This window comes from Xenopus laevis, chromosome 3L (assembly GCF_017654675.1).
Source record: "Xenopus laevis strain J_2021 chromosome 3L, Xenopus_laevis_v10.1, whole genome shotgun sequence".
Classification (NCBI taxonomy): domain Eukaryota; kingdom Metazoa; phylum Chordata; class Amphibia; order Anura; family Pipidae; genus Xenopus; species Xenopus laevis.
Window position 1 is genome coordinate 74989787 of NC_054375.1, and position 19897 is coordinate 75009683.

Below are 19897 nucleotides of genomic sequence, written 5' to 3' on the forward strand. Positions count from 1 at the left end.
GTATGTCCATAGTGGTAGGTGAACTCCTGTTATAGTACACTCTAGGACAGTGGGCAGGCATGCTGAGAAAGAAAGAGCAGTACTGAGCTCCAGTTTAGGAGTGTTTGTTTGTAAGAAGCTCTCCCAGGTGATACTGCCAGTTATTGTAGGGATCATAGGAAACAGGGAATCAGGTTAGATGATTTCCCTGGAGGTGATCCAAGTCCACTTAAGAGTATCACAGAGGTGAAGTGGGATCCTACCGAGGCTTTTAAGTGTGTGATATGCTCTGCAGTTAAATATTTCTGTGACCACTTTTACTGCAACTCAATAGTTGGTCCTACCTGAGTTCTTAATTTTTGCATTCTAAATGAGTGCCAGGCCACAGTGAAAGGGTGCCCTATGCAAATCCAGCTGGTATTCTGCCTCCTTCCTGCTTGCACACACTCACGTGGTTATAAATAGGAACGTGGTAACCAAAACAGTTTCAGGTATTATCATTATTATTATGCATTATTTATATAGCATCTTAATATTCCACAGAGTTTACACATTATTCACATCTGTCACATTGTAGAACCATGTTTTCTCTGACAGAGCAAGAGAAAAAAAACAGGTTGTTGTTGTTGAAACATATTTTCCATTGAAACAACCCTCTTCATATAGAAAATATTGATGGTTTGCTGTTGTGTATGCACAGCTTAAAGGACAAGGAAAGGCAAAAAATATAAAATACCATTTTTACTTTCTTTAATGAAAAAGAAACATCTCCAATATACTTTAATTAAAAAATGTGTACCGTTTTTATAAGAAACCTGACTGTATGCAGTGAAATTCTCCCTTCATTTACTGCTGTGGATAGGAATTGTCAGATGGTCTCTAACTGCTGGGCAGGGAAACAATCATTCTTATGAACAGCAGGGGGAGCCCCCACCTTACTTACCAGCCATGCAGAACTCAAGCAGCTTTGTTTATGACTATCCCTAAGCAGCCCAGACCACACTGAGCATGTGCAGGGTCAGGCAAAGATGTCTAACAAAGTTACAAGATGACAGCCCCCTGTGCCAACTTTGAAAGCACAAATCATTTGTTTGATTAGGCTTGTGGTGCAGTAAGTTCATGTTTATATTTAGTATACAAAATACAGCATTTCTAGCCTTATTCTATTTAAGACTTTCCTTGTCATTTAAGAGTAGTAGAACATAAGAGAGAGTATACAAAGTTACATCCCTACTATAGAGAGAGAGAGAGAGAGAGAGAGAGAGAGAGACATTTTCTAAACAGAATCCCTTCTTGGCAAAATAGTATTCTGGTGCGTGTTTACCTTTAATTTAAATCTACAAAATGAGCATGAAATGTAATCTGGCACCTTCCCTTGTTGATTTGTGGTGGAATACCACTGTTTGCAAGCATTACACCAGCAGCTTCATTAATTAGCTCTCTGTGGATACTCATACAAGGCAGGCAACTCCCCAAACATAAGCACAGTTGGAAAATGAGCAATTCCTGTGGGAAAGACAGGCATAAGTGATTTCTTTCAAAGCATTCTGCTCTGTAGCTTTTATAAATACATCATAAGAAAATAGGCACAGAAACCTATTGATCCAGGTGCCACTATAAACAAAGGAAGAACTGTGCATCTATATTTGATTCCTGGAACTTATGTAGTGACAACACATTTTACCCAGCCATTTTTAAAGTAGCGATCATTCCCTACCTAAGTGGAGTTTACAGACTAACAGTGGGCTTACAGTGGTATCAGTCAGAATCTGTCTGTATGTTTGTGGGGTGTAGGAAGTTCAGTCAAATTATTTTGTAAATCATTTTTGTTAATATATATCTTAAAGGGGAACTTGACAAAAACATAACTTAAGCTTTTTGATAAGTAAACACAATTTCAAGCAACTTTGCAATATACATCAATTAAAAAATATGCAGACTTTTCATGACTTGTAATCGTTTGGAGCCTAGCCCCCTGCTCTCCTTCTGATCTTTCTGACTACTTTTGCATTTATTCTTTGAAGAAACATGTAACGGTGATGGGTATATTAGGGGTTTCTGTATTATGTGGGCCTCTTATTTAAATTTTGGTTTGGAAGCCAGAATTCCCCCTTAATATAGGGGTGTTTGCTTTTTAAATGTTGTTTGTTTGTTTATAGCTTTTGCGGTATAAAGTCCTAGTAACTGGGATGGCTGCCATGCACAACTCAATTTGCATTTAGAATACAATTTGATTATGCTACTTTAGTGGTAAAGCGGGTAAGATTTCATTTCTACCTGTCTGTGTAGCCAGCATGTATGAGTTAATATTTTTTCTCCAAAGATTGATTTGGAAGTAAGTGTCCTAAAATATCAGATTTGTCATTAGAGCAGAGTAATATTCACCTGCCCTATAAATAGGATTTGAAAAATGTGTTGTGCCTGTTCACAAAATGTTATTTTATTGATATGGGCAATAACAGTGCACTGGAGGAAGGCCAAGCTCTAAAAAATGTTTTCAAGTCACATTTAACAATTTGATTCCCTTTGAATCTGGAATCTCAGCAACAAAGTACTAGACATAGTGAGAAACTGCAGAGACTAACATTTGTACCATGTTTTGCAATACATATTGATTTTAAAAGCAAGTAACTATTAACATTAATATGCACTGATGACATTCAGTTTGTTCCGGTAGTGTGTGCCATCTGTCAGCTAGCTGGTGAATGTTGCCTGCCAAACCCAAGTGGACAACATTAGACACAGATACATTGCAATTTTTTTGTGCATTGTCAGGTAACCAGGCAAACAGGCTGCAAGACATTATAAAGGTTTTGTGATAAGATGGCCCTAGTCTTGTAACCTGCAATATCAGTTAATGTTTGATCTGTTGTAATTCTGTCCACAATCTTAGAGCATGACGACCAGGTATCAACTGAGATTCAAAATAAGCCCTGGCATTTCAATTATACAGAGGCCCAAACAGCCCCCACCAGTCCAATAAATAGTGACTGCCTATGGCATCTTACAGCAGCTCCTCTGTCATTTGCCTGAATCCACAGCTTGCCAGTTGGGGCCTGATGACTGGCCATTCATTGGCTTAGTTCACTCTTCTTTTTCTTCTTGTTTTTTCCTCCCCCATTCACTTCTCTTTTTTCTGCAATTTTCTTCATTCTAGGGGTTAATTAGCATTTTCTCCTCATGCTAATTGTTATAAATTTCCCTTTCCTTTTACACTTTTGTTTTCAGCACTATACAGCAAAACCATAATTTATAAAGATATTGGGTCATTCCAGTGATATATACAAATAAATACAAAGTACAGTTATATTAAAGATTCCCCAGAAGTGATTATGTAATTGTAGTTTTCATCATGTAATTGTGTCAGTGGTTCAGAAGATCACATAAGTCAATATGTTTCAGAATTCAATCAAGGTTCATTTGTAATATGATCATGAAATGCAAACATGGTTTTGCTCTGTTTTTGTTTCATTTTATGTTTTGTTTTAACAACGTAAAATTATTGCTAGTAGATAAATGAAAAAATCCCACCCCAGGCATGTTTAGTCTGCTCCTTTCTTAAGCATTCTTCTGCTAAAATGATAAAATTAACGATGGTTGAACCCTGACACTTTCCCTTAAATGTTATCTTATTTGCTATGGGGAAAAAAAGCATTACTCAGCATGTTGCTGGATTTTTTATAGATATTTGAGTGGTGGTATTTTCGGAAGTATGGAACATCGTTCATTGAGCAGGTATCTGTCAGCCATTTACGTCCCTTGTTGGGAGGAGTTGACAACAACACAACAAGCAACTCCAACACCAGCAATGGTGATGCAGATTCCAGTCGACAAAGTGTATCAGGTAGGTTTGAAAGCAAGATGCTGAGGAAATGTGGATATATAGAAATTAGAAAAAAGGTGAACACCCTGAAAAAATATATAGTGCAAGGTGCTAATCCATAGGGAGGCTCCCCATGTGGGTCTCCAAATCTCACATTAACCAATCAGGAAAGGATTGCACACTTAATTTACAGAAATTAAATAATATATTTATTACATGAGGAAAAAAAGGTAAAAAAAGAAAAATTTACAAACATTACAGAAATCAAAAGTGAGACCAACACGTTTCGACCATATCGGTCTTCCTCAGGGGCACAAATAACAAAAAAACAGAAAAACAAAAAGAAAAAGGTTTTTTTTCTTGTTTTTTTTTATTTGTGCCCCTGAGGAAGACCGATATGGTCGAAACGTGTTGGTCTCACTTTTGATTTCTGTAATGTTTGTAAATTTTTCTTTTTTTCCTCATGTAATAATGATATTATTTAATTTCTGTAAATTGAGTTTGCAATCCTTTCCTGATTGGTGAAATGTGGATATATGACTGCATCAGCATGTCCATTGGAGATTGCACTTCAAATAGATTCCAATCATCTATTTCTATTTAGTATTTTTTTTTGTGCTAAATTAATAATGTTCACAGTCTATGAAACTCAAATCTGTAATTCATCAGTTGATACATTTGGATCCCCAGGAATTACTGCATTACAAATCTCTGCCTAATGTGTTAAGATTTTTCGGTCAGGCTAGGCGTTTTTTCTAGGCACAGTTTGACACCAAAAGGAGATACCAAACTTCCAAGCCCTTAGCATAACAAAACAAACACTGATAATTTTTTGGATCATGGAGAAAAAGCTACAACACTCCTCTTTTAATCCTTATGGTTTTTTTCCCCCCCATACACTACTTTCAATTTCCACCTATGCTATAATTTGCTTTATGATATGTATAATTATGGAGGAGGGGGCACCTATGCTATTGTTCACTTTATAATATGTACATTTCTGTATGGGCAACAAGCAGAGTAGTTGTATACCTTTCACTAACTTTACTCTAGTTTTTGAAATGGCAGTGGAGCTTTAGATTAATTAAATTTGTAGGAACAACAAAAAAAAACAATAGCAAATGAAACTTTGCAAAAGCAACAGTCTGTAACAATTTTTTATAAAGAAAAATAAAGCTCTTCACTAGGGACAGAGTTTTTACTTTTATATATTTATATGAGAGAAAAGAAAATTAAACTGATTTTTTTTGTTGGATTTTTAAAGAGCAGTGATAACCTATTAGCAAAACAAGCAAGCACAGCTGTGCTCTTACTGAAACAAATGTCACATGTGGGAGTAAGCATATGCAAAGTGTTTATGATTTGAATATGTTTGTTGCTGGCCTTGAGTTACGTTGCACAGAAACTGTAGTAGCAGCAGTTTACAGATATATTCAGTTCAAGTTTGCCTTTATCCCAAAGTGTTGGTCAGGCAAACACTTAGGCCCTAACTAGGTTACAGGCATGATACAGTTTATTTAGTTTAGATAATTGTATGAGAAGCTAGATTTTCTGATGACTAAACCTTCATCATATAGAATCATCATTCATTCTTGTGAACAAACCATAGTAATGCAGTAGAGAGGTCCAGCATTGTATTATTTTCTAACGAGTTTCCTTCATTTGCATTTTGTTTTTATTAGTCATTTTCTTTATTTTTCAGAGTGTAAAGTGTGGCGGAATCCACTGAATTTATTTAGAGGAGCGGAGTATAACAGGTAACATTGCTAAGAAGCATACCAGAAAGCATCCATCGTTCTTTAATTGCCATGTGCTGTGCCAAATTTTATTCTTTGCTTTTTGTTTTTGGTGCACCAAGACAATATATAATATATATAATAATATATATAATACACAAAAGCAATGAATATCTTGTAAATGATATCCTTATAAACGGTGAATTCTGATGTCATCAGTTATAAACGGTGAGTTCTGATGTCATTTCTGTCACATGACTCACTGAAACTTGTGTATTATAAGAAATAAAGTACCCGCAGTTGCAAAATATGAGGATATTAGAAGTTACCTCGGAGTCCTTCGGCCTCGTGTTTTTATATGGTCAGGAAACTCCTCGGTAACTAATAATATCCTTATATTTTACAAGAGGGGGTACTTTATTCACTATATAATACACAAAAGCAATGAATATCTTGTAAATGATATCCTTATAAACAGTGAGTTCTGATGTCATCAGTTATAAACGGTGAGTTCTGATGTCATTTCTGTCACATGACTCACTGAAACTTGTGTATTATAATAAATAAATTACCCCCAGTTGCAAAATATGAGGATATTAGAAGTCACCTCGGAGTTCCATGACCTGTATAAAAACACTCGGCCTTCGGCCTCGTGTTTTTATATGGTCATGAAACTCCTCGGTAACTTATAATATCCTTATATTTTACAAGAGGGGGTACTTTATTCACTATATAAAGTTTAATAGAGGCAGTACCGCTGCTGAAGCATACAAAAGAAAAAGTGATGCCTTTTTAAAGGGAAAACAACATACCATGATACACAAAAGTTGAAGAGAAAAAGCCCCTACCTGTATGTAGATTTCAAAACTTATGGGACAGTGTTTGTGCCCCTCTTGTGTTGCAGGTACACATGGGTGACAGGAAGAGAACCTTTAACATATTATGATATGAATCTTTCAGCACAAGACCATCAGACTTTCTTCACATGCGACACTGATCATGTGCGGCCAGCAGATGCAAGTATGTACTCCTCATTCCCTCTTAACCATTGTGCAAGTTTTTCTACCTTATTTACTTGATGATACAACAAGTGACGGGTTATGTTTCTAAATAGTTGAATTGTGCCTGAATCATGTCCATACTGTTCTGTAATGCAATTTAAATCAAAAACACACAAAGCAAATGGAGAACAATAGTAAACAGAAAGCTAAAACAGAGAACCTAACACCATCACAGCCCTTTAGCAGTGTAGAACAGTGCCTCTAAAATGCCTCAGGGAACCCCCATTTTCTAGAACAGTGTCAGAAAAGTGTAAGAAATGCTTCACTTCACTTACTACTAATATGTTTACCATAACTGTATTATCTCTTGTGTCTCAATGAGGGACATTGCATTAGGCTAGGACCAGATGAGTTGGTTCCGAAGGCTGAGAAACTGCTCCCCTGCTGCTGTCATTCTGCCCCCTGTACCTGCATTTGGAAACATTACCTCTGCTCAGGTGCAGGCAGATGTTTTGGATATGGGCATAAAATGCTAAATATCATGTTTAGTTGCCGAAAATCCACAACCAAGTAGAGGTTATGTTTCCGGATTCAGGCACAGGAGACAGAAGGGCAGGAGTGGATTCTGTGTTTTTCCGCAGGCAGAGATCTGACTCGTCTGGTCCTAGCTTAATGTGTCTTCTCTTATGTCTCTGTGAGGACCATAGCAATACTGTATTCTCTCTCGTGTATCCATAAAGGACATACAACTGTACATTACTGTATTTTCTCATGTATCTTAGGGACATGGCATTAAGTATACAGTATGTCCTCTTGTGTATGTCCATAGCATTACTATAGTTTCTCTCTTGGTGAGGAACATAATACTGTATGTTCTTTTTTGTCTCTGTGTGACAAATTTTCTCTTGTGTCTTACACATATTTAAGCATATTGTCACAGATGAAGATTAGTAGCTGCTAATTGTAGTTTTTAGGAGTATATTTAATTGTTTGTGATGATTTTCACACTGTAATACCTCACATAAATAAATGTCTTTAAGTAAATACATAACAATATATTCTGTTGAGTCACAGTATTACCGTACAATGTTTGCCATATCTGCACATACCAGAGATACAACAAACATTAAAGTACTTTTTTGTTTAATGTTGGGATCTAAAACTGTCAACATTTGTGTTTTCTTTTAGTTATGCAAAAGGCATGGAGAGAAAGAAACCCCCAAGCAAGGATTTCTGCAGCACACGAAGCACTGGAATTAACTGAGTGAGTGTTATGCTTATAAACAAAGTTATCAACTCATTCTTCACTGAGTCACGAATAATGTATTTATTGGTTGACATTTAGAGAAATTCTAAGCATAAGCAATAGGGTGATTGGGGATTTTAGCTTGCTTGCTTGATCCTTTAGAGCTCATTACAAGAGAGACTTTTCGTAAAAAACATTATATGGGAAATCACTGAAATACTGTTTTTGCATGATGAAAGAATGTGTAAATCTAAGCAATTTTCCAATATGCGTTGGAGGTCATGTCCACATTTTACAAAGTCCTACCAGCTACCGCACATGCCCAGCCATCGTCAATCCTGTTTAGTAATAAGGTTGGCTGATCAAGAGGCTGAACATGAACAGAAGCGCATAACTGTCTGTTGTAATAGGATTTTCCAAATTGTGGACCTCATATTTAAGTACAATTTTCAGTGGTTTTAAAGTTATTTGTAAATGTAATTGCTATTGAAAGTGGTATCTGTCTGGCTATTAGTAGTCATGTCATAACAATTACTTAGAATTTAGTTTTTCTTCATTGTGCAAAAAACTGTTTAGGATAGAATAGGATGACAATTGTATTTGAGCAAATGTCTTTGGCTATAGTGACATATAGTACATACACTGCGGGCAGATTTATTAAGGGTCAAATTGAAAATTTGAATTCACCATAATTTATTATTTTATGGTCAAAACTGTCAAATTCAAATTGTGAATAATCCAAACTCGATTTAAATTTTAATTTGATTTTGAATTTCAAGATTTATCATACTGTAGCCCCTTAAAAACTCAAATTCAACTATTCGCCACCTAAATCCTGCCGAGTTCATGTATAAGTAAATGGGAGAGGTCCAGGGACCAATTGGAACATGTTACTAGCCTTCTTGACATTCAAGTTTTTTTCGGAGAAAAACTCAAATTTAAGTTTAATCGAATTCGATTTGAGTTTTCAGGTCGGTAATGTTCCTTTGAGTTTTAGATATTCTATTTCTTTATTAAATAACCCAATTGAATTTAGAGTTAAAATCTTTGATAAATGTGCCTCTGCATGTCTTAAAATGAAAAATTACAGAATGCATATGCTTAAATGGAAGCATGCTGAGACGTATATTCTGAAAGTTAGCTAGTTTGGAACCTGAATAGGGTTGTGCATTTCTTGTAAACCAGTCCTTTATGCATGTTTTTTTAATGTCAGATTAAAATCAATATCTTTTAATTTTTACAATATACAACACGAAACAGTGACTGACCAGTCTACTAATTCATAAAAATAATAATAATACAAAAAAAAGAGAGAAACTTAAAATTCATATACATTTTTTTAATTGTTTTTATGAATTAGTAGACTGGCCAGTCACTGATTAATTGTATTGTGACAATTAAAAGATATTGATTTTAATTCCACTTTGTTCTTTTTGAAGGTTTTTGGTTTTTTAAGCCGCCAACTCATGGAATTAAAATATATTGAATAATACTGAAAGGTGGTACAATTAGCAATATCTTTTTTTAAAGTAAGCACACAACATATGATGTGCAACATATTTGTTAATAATTAAGATACTCAAAATATTCTTACACATAGAATAATATTTAAATGATTTTCTCCTGTTAGTTCCTGGCCATTTAGTATTCTTGGTTGCCTTGATATCCTCAAAAAAAATCTTCTGGTTTCCCTCCACAGATAATCCATAAACATACTGGTGGTTTGATTGGTCCTGTTAAAACAGACCCTTGTATGTGTGTTATTTGCTAGGGAATTTGCCTGTGAGCTCTTTTCTTTTGGAGCCATGACAGATGTGAGTAATTAAACATGTCATATTTATTATGTGTTTGCATATATTTATATAGCACTGTGTATATATACATTGCTTACATTAATAGTGCAGGCAGCAGGAACAACAGTTCAAATAAATACATATAAAAACAATTACATAAAAAATGAAGTGCCAAATATTATGAGTCCTGGGTGGATCGAGGTCTCTGTCCTGCAGAGGGACAGGTTATTCACAAGCACAATGCTTTGGGGCCCCTTCATTAGGTCTGCACAGAGCAATACCATTATGATTGCTTCACTGTCACCATTCTGAAATGGCAGGGGTTAAATACAAGAATGCAATAACACTTCCGGCATCTGTAAATCATTCGTTGTAGTTTACATTAAAATAGCTATCAGTTGTTTCCATGGCCTATAATTCTATATAATCCTTATTGATTAGCTTTTTGTTTTGCTGCGAACAGATGTGCTACTGCATTTATTCTCCTTGCTGAAGAAGAAGCAACTACTATAGTGGAAGCAGAAAAACTCTTTAAGCAGGCACTCAAGGCTGGAGAAGGATGTTACAGGCGCAGCCAGCAGTTACAGCATCATGGAGCCCAGTATGAAGCACAGCACAGTAAGAGCCCTCTCTATTCACACACTGCTTATAGCCTTTACAGTTTATTTTCATTACAAATACACTACTAAATAAGCTTACATACAAAAAAACAAACACTTTCAAAAGTTTTCAACACTTCTCTGCTGACTTAAACTAGCTGTTTAAAAAATCAAAAAAATCAATCAAGGGGAAGTAACTTCTAGAATAGAATAATGCTAGAAATGCTGTATTTTGAATACTAAACATAAACATGAACTTACTGCACCACAAGCCTAATCAAACAAATGATTTACGCTTTTAAAGTTGGCCACAGGGGGTCACCATCTTGTAACTTTGTTAAACATATTTGCAAGACCAGACTGTGCACATGCTCAGTGTGGTCTGAGCTGCTTAGGGATAGTCATAAATTATCAAAACAGCACAAGTCAAGTAATATCTGCCGGAAGCCGATACAGCAAGACTGGTTAATAATCAGAATATACAGACTGCACTGTGGCCTGTGTTGTCATGTAATCTAATGTGGATTTTATAGTTTTTGTATTGTTTAATACAAACTTTCTCCAACTCTGCAGAACCAGCGGCTCCTCCAAATAGAATCCCAGTTTATCTGTTTAAATCTGGCTCCATGATCTTTGTCCATGCAGCTGGAAACAGTAAAGGGCATGTAAAGGCAAACATAAAATCCAATGCAAATCTCTACACAGTCGCCGACTGCTCTACAGGGAAACAAACAAAGCTGCTTGAGTTCTGCATGGATGGGAAGTAAGGCGGGGGCTTCTCCTGCTGTTCATAAGTATGATTGTCTCCCTTCAGAGCAGTTAGGGACCGTCTGACAATTCCTATCCACAGCAGTAAATGAAGGGAGAATTTCACTGCATATAGTCCAGTTTCTTATAAAAACGGCACACATTTTTTAATTAAAGTATATTGGAAATAGGTTATTTTTATCTGAAGAAGTAACACTGAGAACTGGTCTCGGTCTGGCCAACTTCCAATGCTGTCTTGTAACTAGAAATGGCAACTGGTGTCTCTCGTAGCCACTGTCAAGCGAGTATTGCTACATTGATGAGCCACTGTTTTTACTGAACTATATCATTCTGGAGGAAGACTTGTGACCCAGAGGGGCAGTGGTTGTGAATTTTATTGTTCAACTATCACAAGCCAGATAATAACTACAGATCTGATGATTGTGATTGGACAAATATGTGTGCTAGTTATGGTTATCCACCTCTAGTTTACACCGCTGTCTTTTGCCTTGAACAAGCTCAAAAAAGTTCTATAGTATAAAATCATCTGGTGATGTTTACCATCTATGTGAAACATGCTTGAAAGCTATATACAAAGCCGTTTATGCAGTTGTTGGCCTCTGCATGCAGTCCTTTTTATACTTGTTCATATAAGTAGTCCTGTAGTTCTGTAAGTTCTATGTTAAAAAAACCTCCAATGCACTTCATAATGTTTATAAGTGATTTTAGGACATAACACATTTATTTATTTATTTATTAGGGCGGGACACAAATGTACTTGTGTACATTAAAAGGCGTTTAGCAATGTGTGCCCGGAAACTGGGACGAACCAGAGAAGCTGTGAAAATGATGAGAGATGTAAGTAGCTTGAGTTTTGTCTTAAGGCAAGTGGTTTCCAAATTGGGAGCTAGCCCCCCTTATGAGCTCAGTGTTTTGGCATGGGTCAGTATAAAGGCTGGCTAGCTTGAGATCTGAGGTGCCTGCTGCTAATAGAGATACTTATGGCTGTCTCTTTATCTATAGTACATTTGTGTGGGATTTATAGGTAAACTCTTATGGCCCTGGTACATGAGGAGATTAGTTGTCCTGCGATAATTCTCCTATAACATAGACGACTAATCTCCTCCGAATGCTTTCCCACCGGCAATAATGTAACATATAAGTCCCCTTGGTCTTCCAAAGTTGCCTCACAAGAAGCTTTCAAAAGTACTGAGACACCTGAACAATTCTCTATTTTTACAGAAGAACATATCCTATTATGAAATTTTATTCAAATATTTTTTATTATAGGAAATGTTATGAATGAAAATGAAGCAATTGTGCATCGATTAATGGGTGTTTACTCTGCTACTATTACAAGGATATGGGTTTATTTGATTTTCAAGCCTGTTTATTAACCCTGGTTCAGACCAGCAAACCAAATATATATGTACTAAAGTAGGTTTCTTCTCTGTCATGTCTTTTAGTTAATGAAGGAGTTCCCATTGCTTAGCATGTTCAACATTCATGAGAACCTGTTAGAAGCACTGCTGGAACTGCAGGCATATGCCGACGTACAAGCAGTTTTAGCAAAGTATGATGGTAAGTACTTTTAATATGCTTCCATCGAATATTACATATTTTTTATTGTTTGCTCAGTGTTGCTGCTGGGTTTGTTTACCTTTGACTGATCACTTTGGGGCCTAAATTATAATACTGGTAAGTGTTTACCCTGGTCAATTAATCAGTTAAATGCTTTCATTACTACTAAGAATCAATTTAATTTATTTTATTGGAGCCAAATTTTAAATTTACTGTTTTTGTATGAATTTGACAGGGCAGGAACCCTTTGGAGGTTAATGGGGGTATAGTTTGCAAAGCTACCATTTGACCACAGTTTTGGAAGCTTGGAAGTGTGATAATGTACAGTGCCATGTATCAATAAAGTAGAGGCTTACTGGGCTATGTAATATGCCAGATAACGTCTGCGCACTGCCCAATGGAGTACTGAGCAAAACAAAAGCTTGTTTTGATCTCTGATATCTTAACCCCACTAGCCATACAGATAATACACCAGGCTGGGCTGGGGGAAAAAAGTAGCCGCTAGCTCCAAAAATATAACTACTTCTTAAAAATGAGCCTAGTATGCCTGCCATATCTGTGCATGCTCTGTAGTGTATATCAAAATTGGAAATCTACATACAACTATCTACCTTGCTACTATCCACCTATGATCTATGCTTATATATAGTTTGACTTTTTATTAGGAAGAAAGGTTGAAATTCTCGGATGTAATGTTCTAAACTCTTATTCTATTCTACTCCTTTTGTAAATATTTCTTCTCTAATGTAAAGTTGTTTATTCCCAATAGAAACCATAAAATCTCTAAAAAGTAAAACCGTGCTTCCACTCCTAGCCAGGCTGACTCACTGATTATTTTGATTATGATGGTTCCTTGTACCTCTCTAGAAGATATCTAGCATACGTTTTCACTGAAAAATTATAGTCTCATTTTGACGTTAGATTTAGTGCATCAGTAAAGTCACATGCCAGCAAAAATGTTCTAGCTGCCTCTAATGGGCAATATGTCATCTCTCCATCAGTTTTTGTTCTAGTAGGATCATTGATGGGCCCCTGTGCTTTCATGTGATGCAAGAGCATGGATTTTCACCTACTTTTCATTTTTACCTTACGTGTTTTTTAAAATAAAATCTTTAAAGTCAATAAAATATTGTGACAAGGTCATACACAACAGTACTGTATTAACGTATCCATTTGCTTGAAAACGTTATACCCTTATGCACAGCGCTGCCTGAAAATGTTGGCCCTTTATAAATAAATGTGGTAATAATATTCCATACTGATGTGACTAAAAGCATTGCAGTACCTTTTAAGAACACATGATGGCAGCCTTGTTTGCCAGAATATTTTGTTTTGCTATTCGCATTTAAAGAAGTCGTAACTTTCAAGACATACAGTAATTGTAGATTTGTTTTGGGAGAGTTCCATTTTTAGGGTTGTACAAACGTATTAAATATTATATATTAACTCATTATATTGCTCTTGCTTGCAATGTACCGTTTTGGCTGCTTGGGTGGGCTATGTATGTAAAACTTTACTCAAAATGGTTTTGCTTGTATGTTTCCTTACAGATATAAGCTTACCAAAATCAGCAACAATATGCTACACAGCTGCCTTGCTCAAGGCAAGAGCAGTATCTGACAAGTAAGTATGTTACAGTAGCCATTGGGCTGTATTGTTTATTTAGAAGTCTTCTTCCTCTGAATCTCTGCCCTGCTTGTGCTGCTGCTTTGCATTTCTCTGCCTGAGATATAGATTAGACCTATACAGTTTCCCCTCTGTTTATTAAATATAGATAGGTTATACTACCCTTTCTTAAAAGTTTTATATATCATGAGCGACTGTTGGGTCCTCTTCCTCTGTTTGTTACTGAATGTATCATATATTTACATTTTTGTCTTTTTACACTACATGATCATAATTATTTTTCATTTCTTCATATTGCTGCTGCTTTTGTTAGGTAGCTAGGCACACAATAGTACACTACAATACATTATCATTAGTATGTCCTAATGAAGAATGGCAGTTAGATGTCCCTTCTAAAAACAAGTGTTTCCCCTGGTGAGACAGCATGCTGTTTAATGTATGCTCTCTTGAAAGTTCAAGTAATCTTCTTTTCGTTCTTTTTGTCCTGTAGATCGCCAGTACCTACTGCAACATCTTTCCTCCCTACACAGCGACTCCAGCTTGGGAGGGCAGGGCAATGGTTGTCACAGCTTTCCCTGTGGTGTCTGCCTGCCAAGTACAGCTCTGGAGTTAGCCGTGAGGTGTGAGGTGAGAAAGACATTGCATGGTCTGGTTTTTTCCCCTTACCCCATATACTGGGGCTCATCTTTGCCTACACCATGGGCACATAAGGCAGGTTAGCACAGCACTGAGTAGAATCCTCCTACTCCTGCTGCGCAGAGCTTTGTCTTTATAATTAGTAAGAATATTTCATTAAATATCTCCTTCATATAAATGCACATTTTCCTGTTTTTTTTGTGGTGCCTATAGGCTAGCTAGTTTAGTTTGGAATCCGCACACACTGACCTGATTGCTAACATGCTATACGTTGCAGGGCTTACTCTGTGTGTTCATATTGATGATGAGCTGGCGCTTACTCTGATATGTTTTATTTATATTCACTTATCTTTTTGCATTTTATAGATTTTCACCAGAAGCCGCCTCCCGGCGAGGGCTCAGCACAGCAGAAATGAATGCTGTAGAAGCCATTCACAGAGCAGTAGAATTTAATCCGCATGTGCCAAAAGTATGTGTACAATAATCTTCTTTTTTTATGGTGCAATGCAGCAATTCCTAATTTTACAACACTACAAAAACTGAGATGAACCCACAGAAAGAGCAAGGTACAAGCTGCCTTTAGTGCTCTTTGCACCTAAATATATTATAGAATGGATTTTCAACTGTTATTACTCCATTTGCACCCCCTATTAGCTGCAGATGATGAATTCCAACAATAGGGACACTGTCATCACAAAATAATACATTTCAGAAAATGTGATCAAATGTTTACATCACACTCCTTCTCCCTGTCACAAAGGAGTGGCTTTAGGCTAATGTCACCCATGGCTGGCTGTGCACAATATATATATGTTATGTCAGACGCACAACCAGTCTTTTATTATATGATTTGCTATTTGGTTAATATTACGTAGTTTTGTGATAACCATTGTTTCAAACACTTAATGAAATTCTTTTGACATGCTTGCCAACTGCTTTCCTCCTGATTGCAATTTTTTTTTTCCATTTAGTATCTTTTAGAAATGAAAAGTTTAATCCTCCCCCCTGAACACATCCTGAAGAGAGGGGACAGTGAAGCAATAGCATATGCTTTCTTCCACCTTCAGCACTGGAAAAGGGTAGAAGGAGCTTTAAATCTCTTACACTGTACGTGGGAAGGGAGTAAGTAATTCTTCTTTTCTTAGACAAACCAACATCTGATCTATAGGTTATTTATTTTATACTAACAGCTGAAATAATACTGAGAAAAGTATAATGGTGTTATTATTAGCTGTTTTAATCATTTGATTTAATGCCATTTTCTGGTTCTGAAATGGGTACATTACTATATCACTGCAAACTTCATGTCTGCCATAGTGACTGCAATTTTGTTGACTTCTCTTAAATGAGTTGTTCACCTTTCAGATAACTTTTAGTATTTTAAAGAATGGCCAGTTCTAAGCAACTTTTCAATAATTTTTGAATTATTTGCCTTCTGACACTTTCCGACTTTCAAATGTGGGTTGCAGACTCCATCTAAAAAACAAATGCTCTGTAAGGCTACACATTTATTGATATTGCTACTTTTTTCTTGCTCATCTTTTTATGTAGGCCTCTCCTACCCATATTCCAGTCTCTTAATTAAATCAAGGCATGGTTGCTAGGGTAATTTGGAAGCAAGCAACCAGATTGCTGAAACTGCAAACTGGAGAGCTGCTGAATAAAAAGCTAAATAACGCAAAAAACACAAATAATAACAAAATAAATCAAATACCTTTGACTCCCATAGACTCCATTTTATCCAAGTAATCCCGATTTTTAAAAATGATTTCCTATTTCTCTTTAATAATAAAACACTACCTTGTACTTGATCCAAACTAAGATTTAATTAATCCTTATTGAAAGTAGAAACAGTCCATTGGGCCTATTTAATGTTTTCATGATTTTCAGTTAGATTTAAGGTATGAAGATCCTTTATCCAGAAAGCCCCAGGTCCCAAGCATTCTGGATAATAGGTCCCATACCTGTATTAATAGTCAACCACTTGGTGGACATTAACACACTTCTTGGCTGGCACTGCAGTGGAAACTTTATGTGCACCTGACCCAACATTTTTGTCGGTCAGTATCTACACATTCAATGATTAGGATAACCACGTGGTGGAGATTGGTGATCTTGATAGAGTTATGATATTCATTCAGTGTCTCGGGCTTCGCAAGACACATTTCTCTCTTTCTTTTGTTTTTCTATAAATAGAACACGTAGCATCATAGTAACATAAACACCCTTGTTTTAACAAAGCCAGGGGCAATAAACATGTACTAACGCTCCCTCATTAAGGTAAGCTTGATTAGAGAATTGTTTTCATTCTAATTGGCAATTTTTAATTCTGTGTTTTGTTTTCATTCAAATTTGAAGCAATACTGCAAGCCAAGAATTTTGTGGACCCGGCTATATCTTCATTTCTATAATCAAGGGGGGAGAATTGAAACCATATTGTAGCATGCTTCAGTGGCAGGATTCAGGCAGTTAGATTTTCCTATTGTTGCTACACCAAAAATGTTATGGTCTGTCTTTCAAGAATTTTTTAAGGAAAGGAACACTTTCGCCATCTCTTATTTCTTGCTTTCATATGGCGCTCAGCCCAACCATAGGGCAGAATCAATCCAGTGTGTAGAGATCTTGATGGCTTGGTTCTCTCTCGAGGGGTGCAAATAAATTCAGTACAGAGGTATCCTCATTACATATCCCCATGTGAGAGCTCAAGCAGACTGGCCAAACGTAATCATAATGAAGAGGAAACTAGCATGACATGCTTCAGGGAAAGAATATGGAATTCACATACTTGTATTAACATTTTAGGCCTTTCCCCACAGGTTTTTTGCCAGGTACATTCTTTTCAAATGATGAATTGAATGTAATTGAGAGGTCATTTGCATACGCACCAAAGACAAATGCAGCTGGATCTGGATCAGTCACAGTGTGTGCTTCCATGAAAAAAGTGCACTGCATTGATGCTAATGATCTTTAAAAATAGATAATTGAACTTGTTTGATTATGTGTTCAGCAGTGGATGATGGATGTCATTTAGCAACAGATGGATGGCTGACAGCTTGATATTGTTGGAAATAAGTAGAAGTAGACTTTTATTATTAGTTGTTATATTTTCTTTATTGACGTTCATATGAATTACAAAGCTAAATTTTTTTTGGGGCACCAGAAGACATTTACTATGCACTGCATTGTCAAATGTAAATAAAAAGTAAGAGCAAACACTAGAGGCTTGTGATTGTCTCATTGAGATACTCACATTATATAAATGTACCCTTATATTCCTAATGGAATGCTATTTAAAGGTTACAGTAAAAGAGTGAAAGGTACAAACAACATTACCAGGAAAACTCCAAAGCTAATGCCAAAAGTCCTCCTCATCTCTTGCCCAAGACAAATATTTACCCTTTATTACTGTCCATCGATTGCTCTCAGAACTCTAATATCTCTCTTCCACTCGTCCACTAACTCTTTTGCTGGTCAGATGGTGAAGCAATAGTGGAACTACTGGGCAGAGCTATGTTCACACTTTTTTTTTAATGAATGTACCTTTTTTCACAAATAAAATTTTAAAAAATCTGCAGGTTCCATTTATCACTTATCATTTGTATGTCCTTGTGCTTTAGCTTGATGTCAGCAATATCAATACAAACACACATTATGGGAGAAAAAACATTGTTGCTGTAGCGTAGAAGCAAAACACAACTTACTACCGTATATACTCGAGTATAAGCCGTCCTGAGTATAAGCCGAGGTACCTAATTTTACCTCTAAAAACTGGGAAAGCTTATTGACTCGAGTATAAGCCTAGGGTGAGAAATGCAGCAGCTTCTGGTAAGTTTCAATCAAAAAATTGAGGGTTTCTGCTCCCATTGGAGGTGCCGGCATCTCGTTTTTGGATGCCGGCGACCATTCTTGGACGCCGGCGAATATTCTTGGAGACTATTCTTGGACGCCAGCCACTATTCTTAGACCCGGCGACCGTTTTTGCGCTTGACCCGAGTATAAGCCGAGGTAGAGTTTTTCAGCATATTTTGGGGGCGGAAAAACTCGGCTTATACTCGAGTATATACGGTACTCAGATTAAAGAACTCTGCAAATGTCATATCCGTGCAGTAGTAAAATGTGGCTGGCCCAAACAAGCTGCTCACCTTTCTATTTCCGCTACAATCTATATTGTTTGCGATCGAAAATATTTAGGGAAATGTTTCTGAAGTGATAACATGGAATGTGACCTTGATGTGGGATCAAAGTCTTTAAAGTAAGAAAGCATGTAGTGGAAGCGGAGCTTGTCGTTGTTTGACTTTAATCACTAGTTACTGATGTAATGTGTTGTAGAAATGCAAAATCTGTATGATCACTGCTCCAGTGACTACTGCTAAATGCCTAAATCCATTGTATGAAAAGTTGTTTTCTCTACTAATTTAATTTCCGATATGACAAGACATTGTATATTTCCAAACCGAATACCATCCTTACATCAATGTCTCGCTGTAAATGTTAAAATCCTCCACATGCTGTTTGTATTTTTGTAAATATTCTTCAGACACATGATTTATATGGCAAAATAAATGCCATGTGTTAGAAAGACCTTGCAGAGCACTTTGTCTTTCTGATTCTTCTTACATTGAACGCTTACATTACATATATCTGCTGACAGCTTGGTGTGCTCATAGCCACACAGGCCAAGATATTGCGCTGGTATCGTTTAAGCCACAGATGGTTTCCATGTCTAAGGGGCAGATTTATTAAAGGTCGAGTTGTGTTTAACCCAAAAGAAATGAGTTTCAAGGGTATTTTTCAGTCAAAACTTGAATTTTCTTGGTAAAAAAAACTCTTAATGTTTTGAGATTTATTATACCCCTAAGATGGAAATAGCTTGAGTCTGAAAATACTCCTGCAAAAAACTTGTCGAGGTCATGTAGAAGTTAAGCCCCCCATAAAGGCTATGATGTTCAAGTTTTTTTCGGTGGATTTCACTCGAAAAGTCGAGTTTTCTGGTTGTTCAACTTGAATTCACTGATTCAAGTTTTTTCCATTACAGTTTTTTCTTAAAGGGGTTGTTCACCTTTGAGATAACTTTTAGTATGATGTAGAGAGTGATATTCTAAGATAATTTGCTATTTGTTTTTATTATTG

The 19897-nt window shown here is 36.4% G+C and overlaps 1 protein-coding gene across 3 annotated transcripts in view; it reads left to right on the forward strand.

Moving 5' to 3' along the window:
- Positions 1-19897, forward strand: part of st7.L (suppression of tumorigenicity 7 L homeolog) — a 72490-nt gene that overhangs the window by 33617 nt on the left and 18976 nt on the right. For 2 of the 3 annotated variants that reach the window (NM_001093354.1, XM_018251026.2), the window contains exons 3-12: positions 3664-3823; positions 5505-5559; positions 6443-6558; positions 7728-7803; positions 10042-10196; positions 11685-11782; positions 12391-12505; positions 14056-14128; positions 15134-15236; positions 15739-15889. In NM_001093354.1, coding sequence (NP_001086823.1) covers positions 3664-3823; positions 5505-5559; positions 6443-6558; positions 7728-7803; positions 10042-10196; positions 11685-11782; positions 12391-12505; positions 14056-14128; positions 15134-15236; positions 15739-15889 — 1102 coding nt within the window. The remainder of the gene's footprint in view (positions 1-3663; positions 3824-5504; positions 5560-6442; positions 6559-7727; positions 7804-10041; positions 10197-11684; positions 11783-12390; positions 12506-14055; positions 14129-15133; positions 15237-15738; positions 15890-19897) is intronic. The other variant, XM_018251025.2, reaches the window with a different exon arrangement.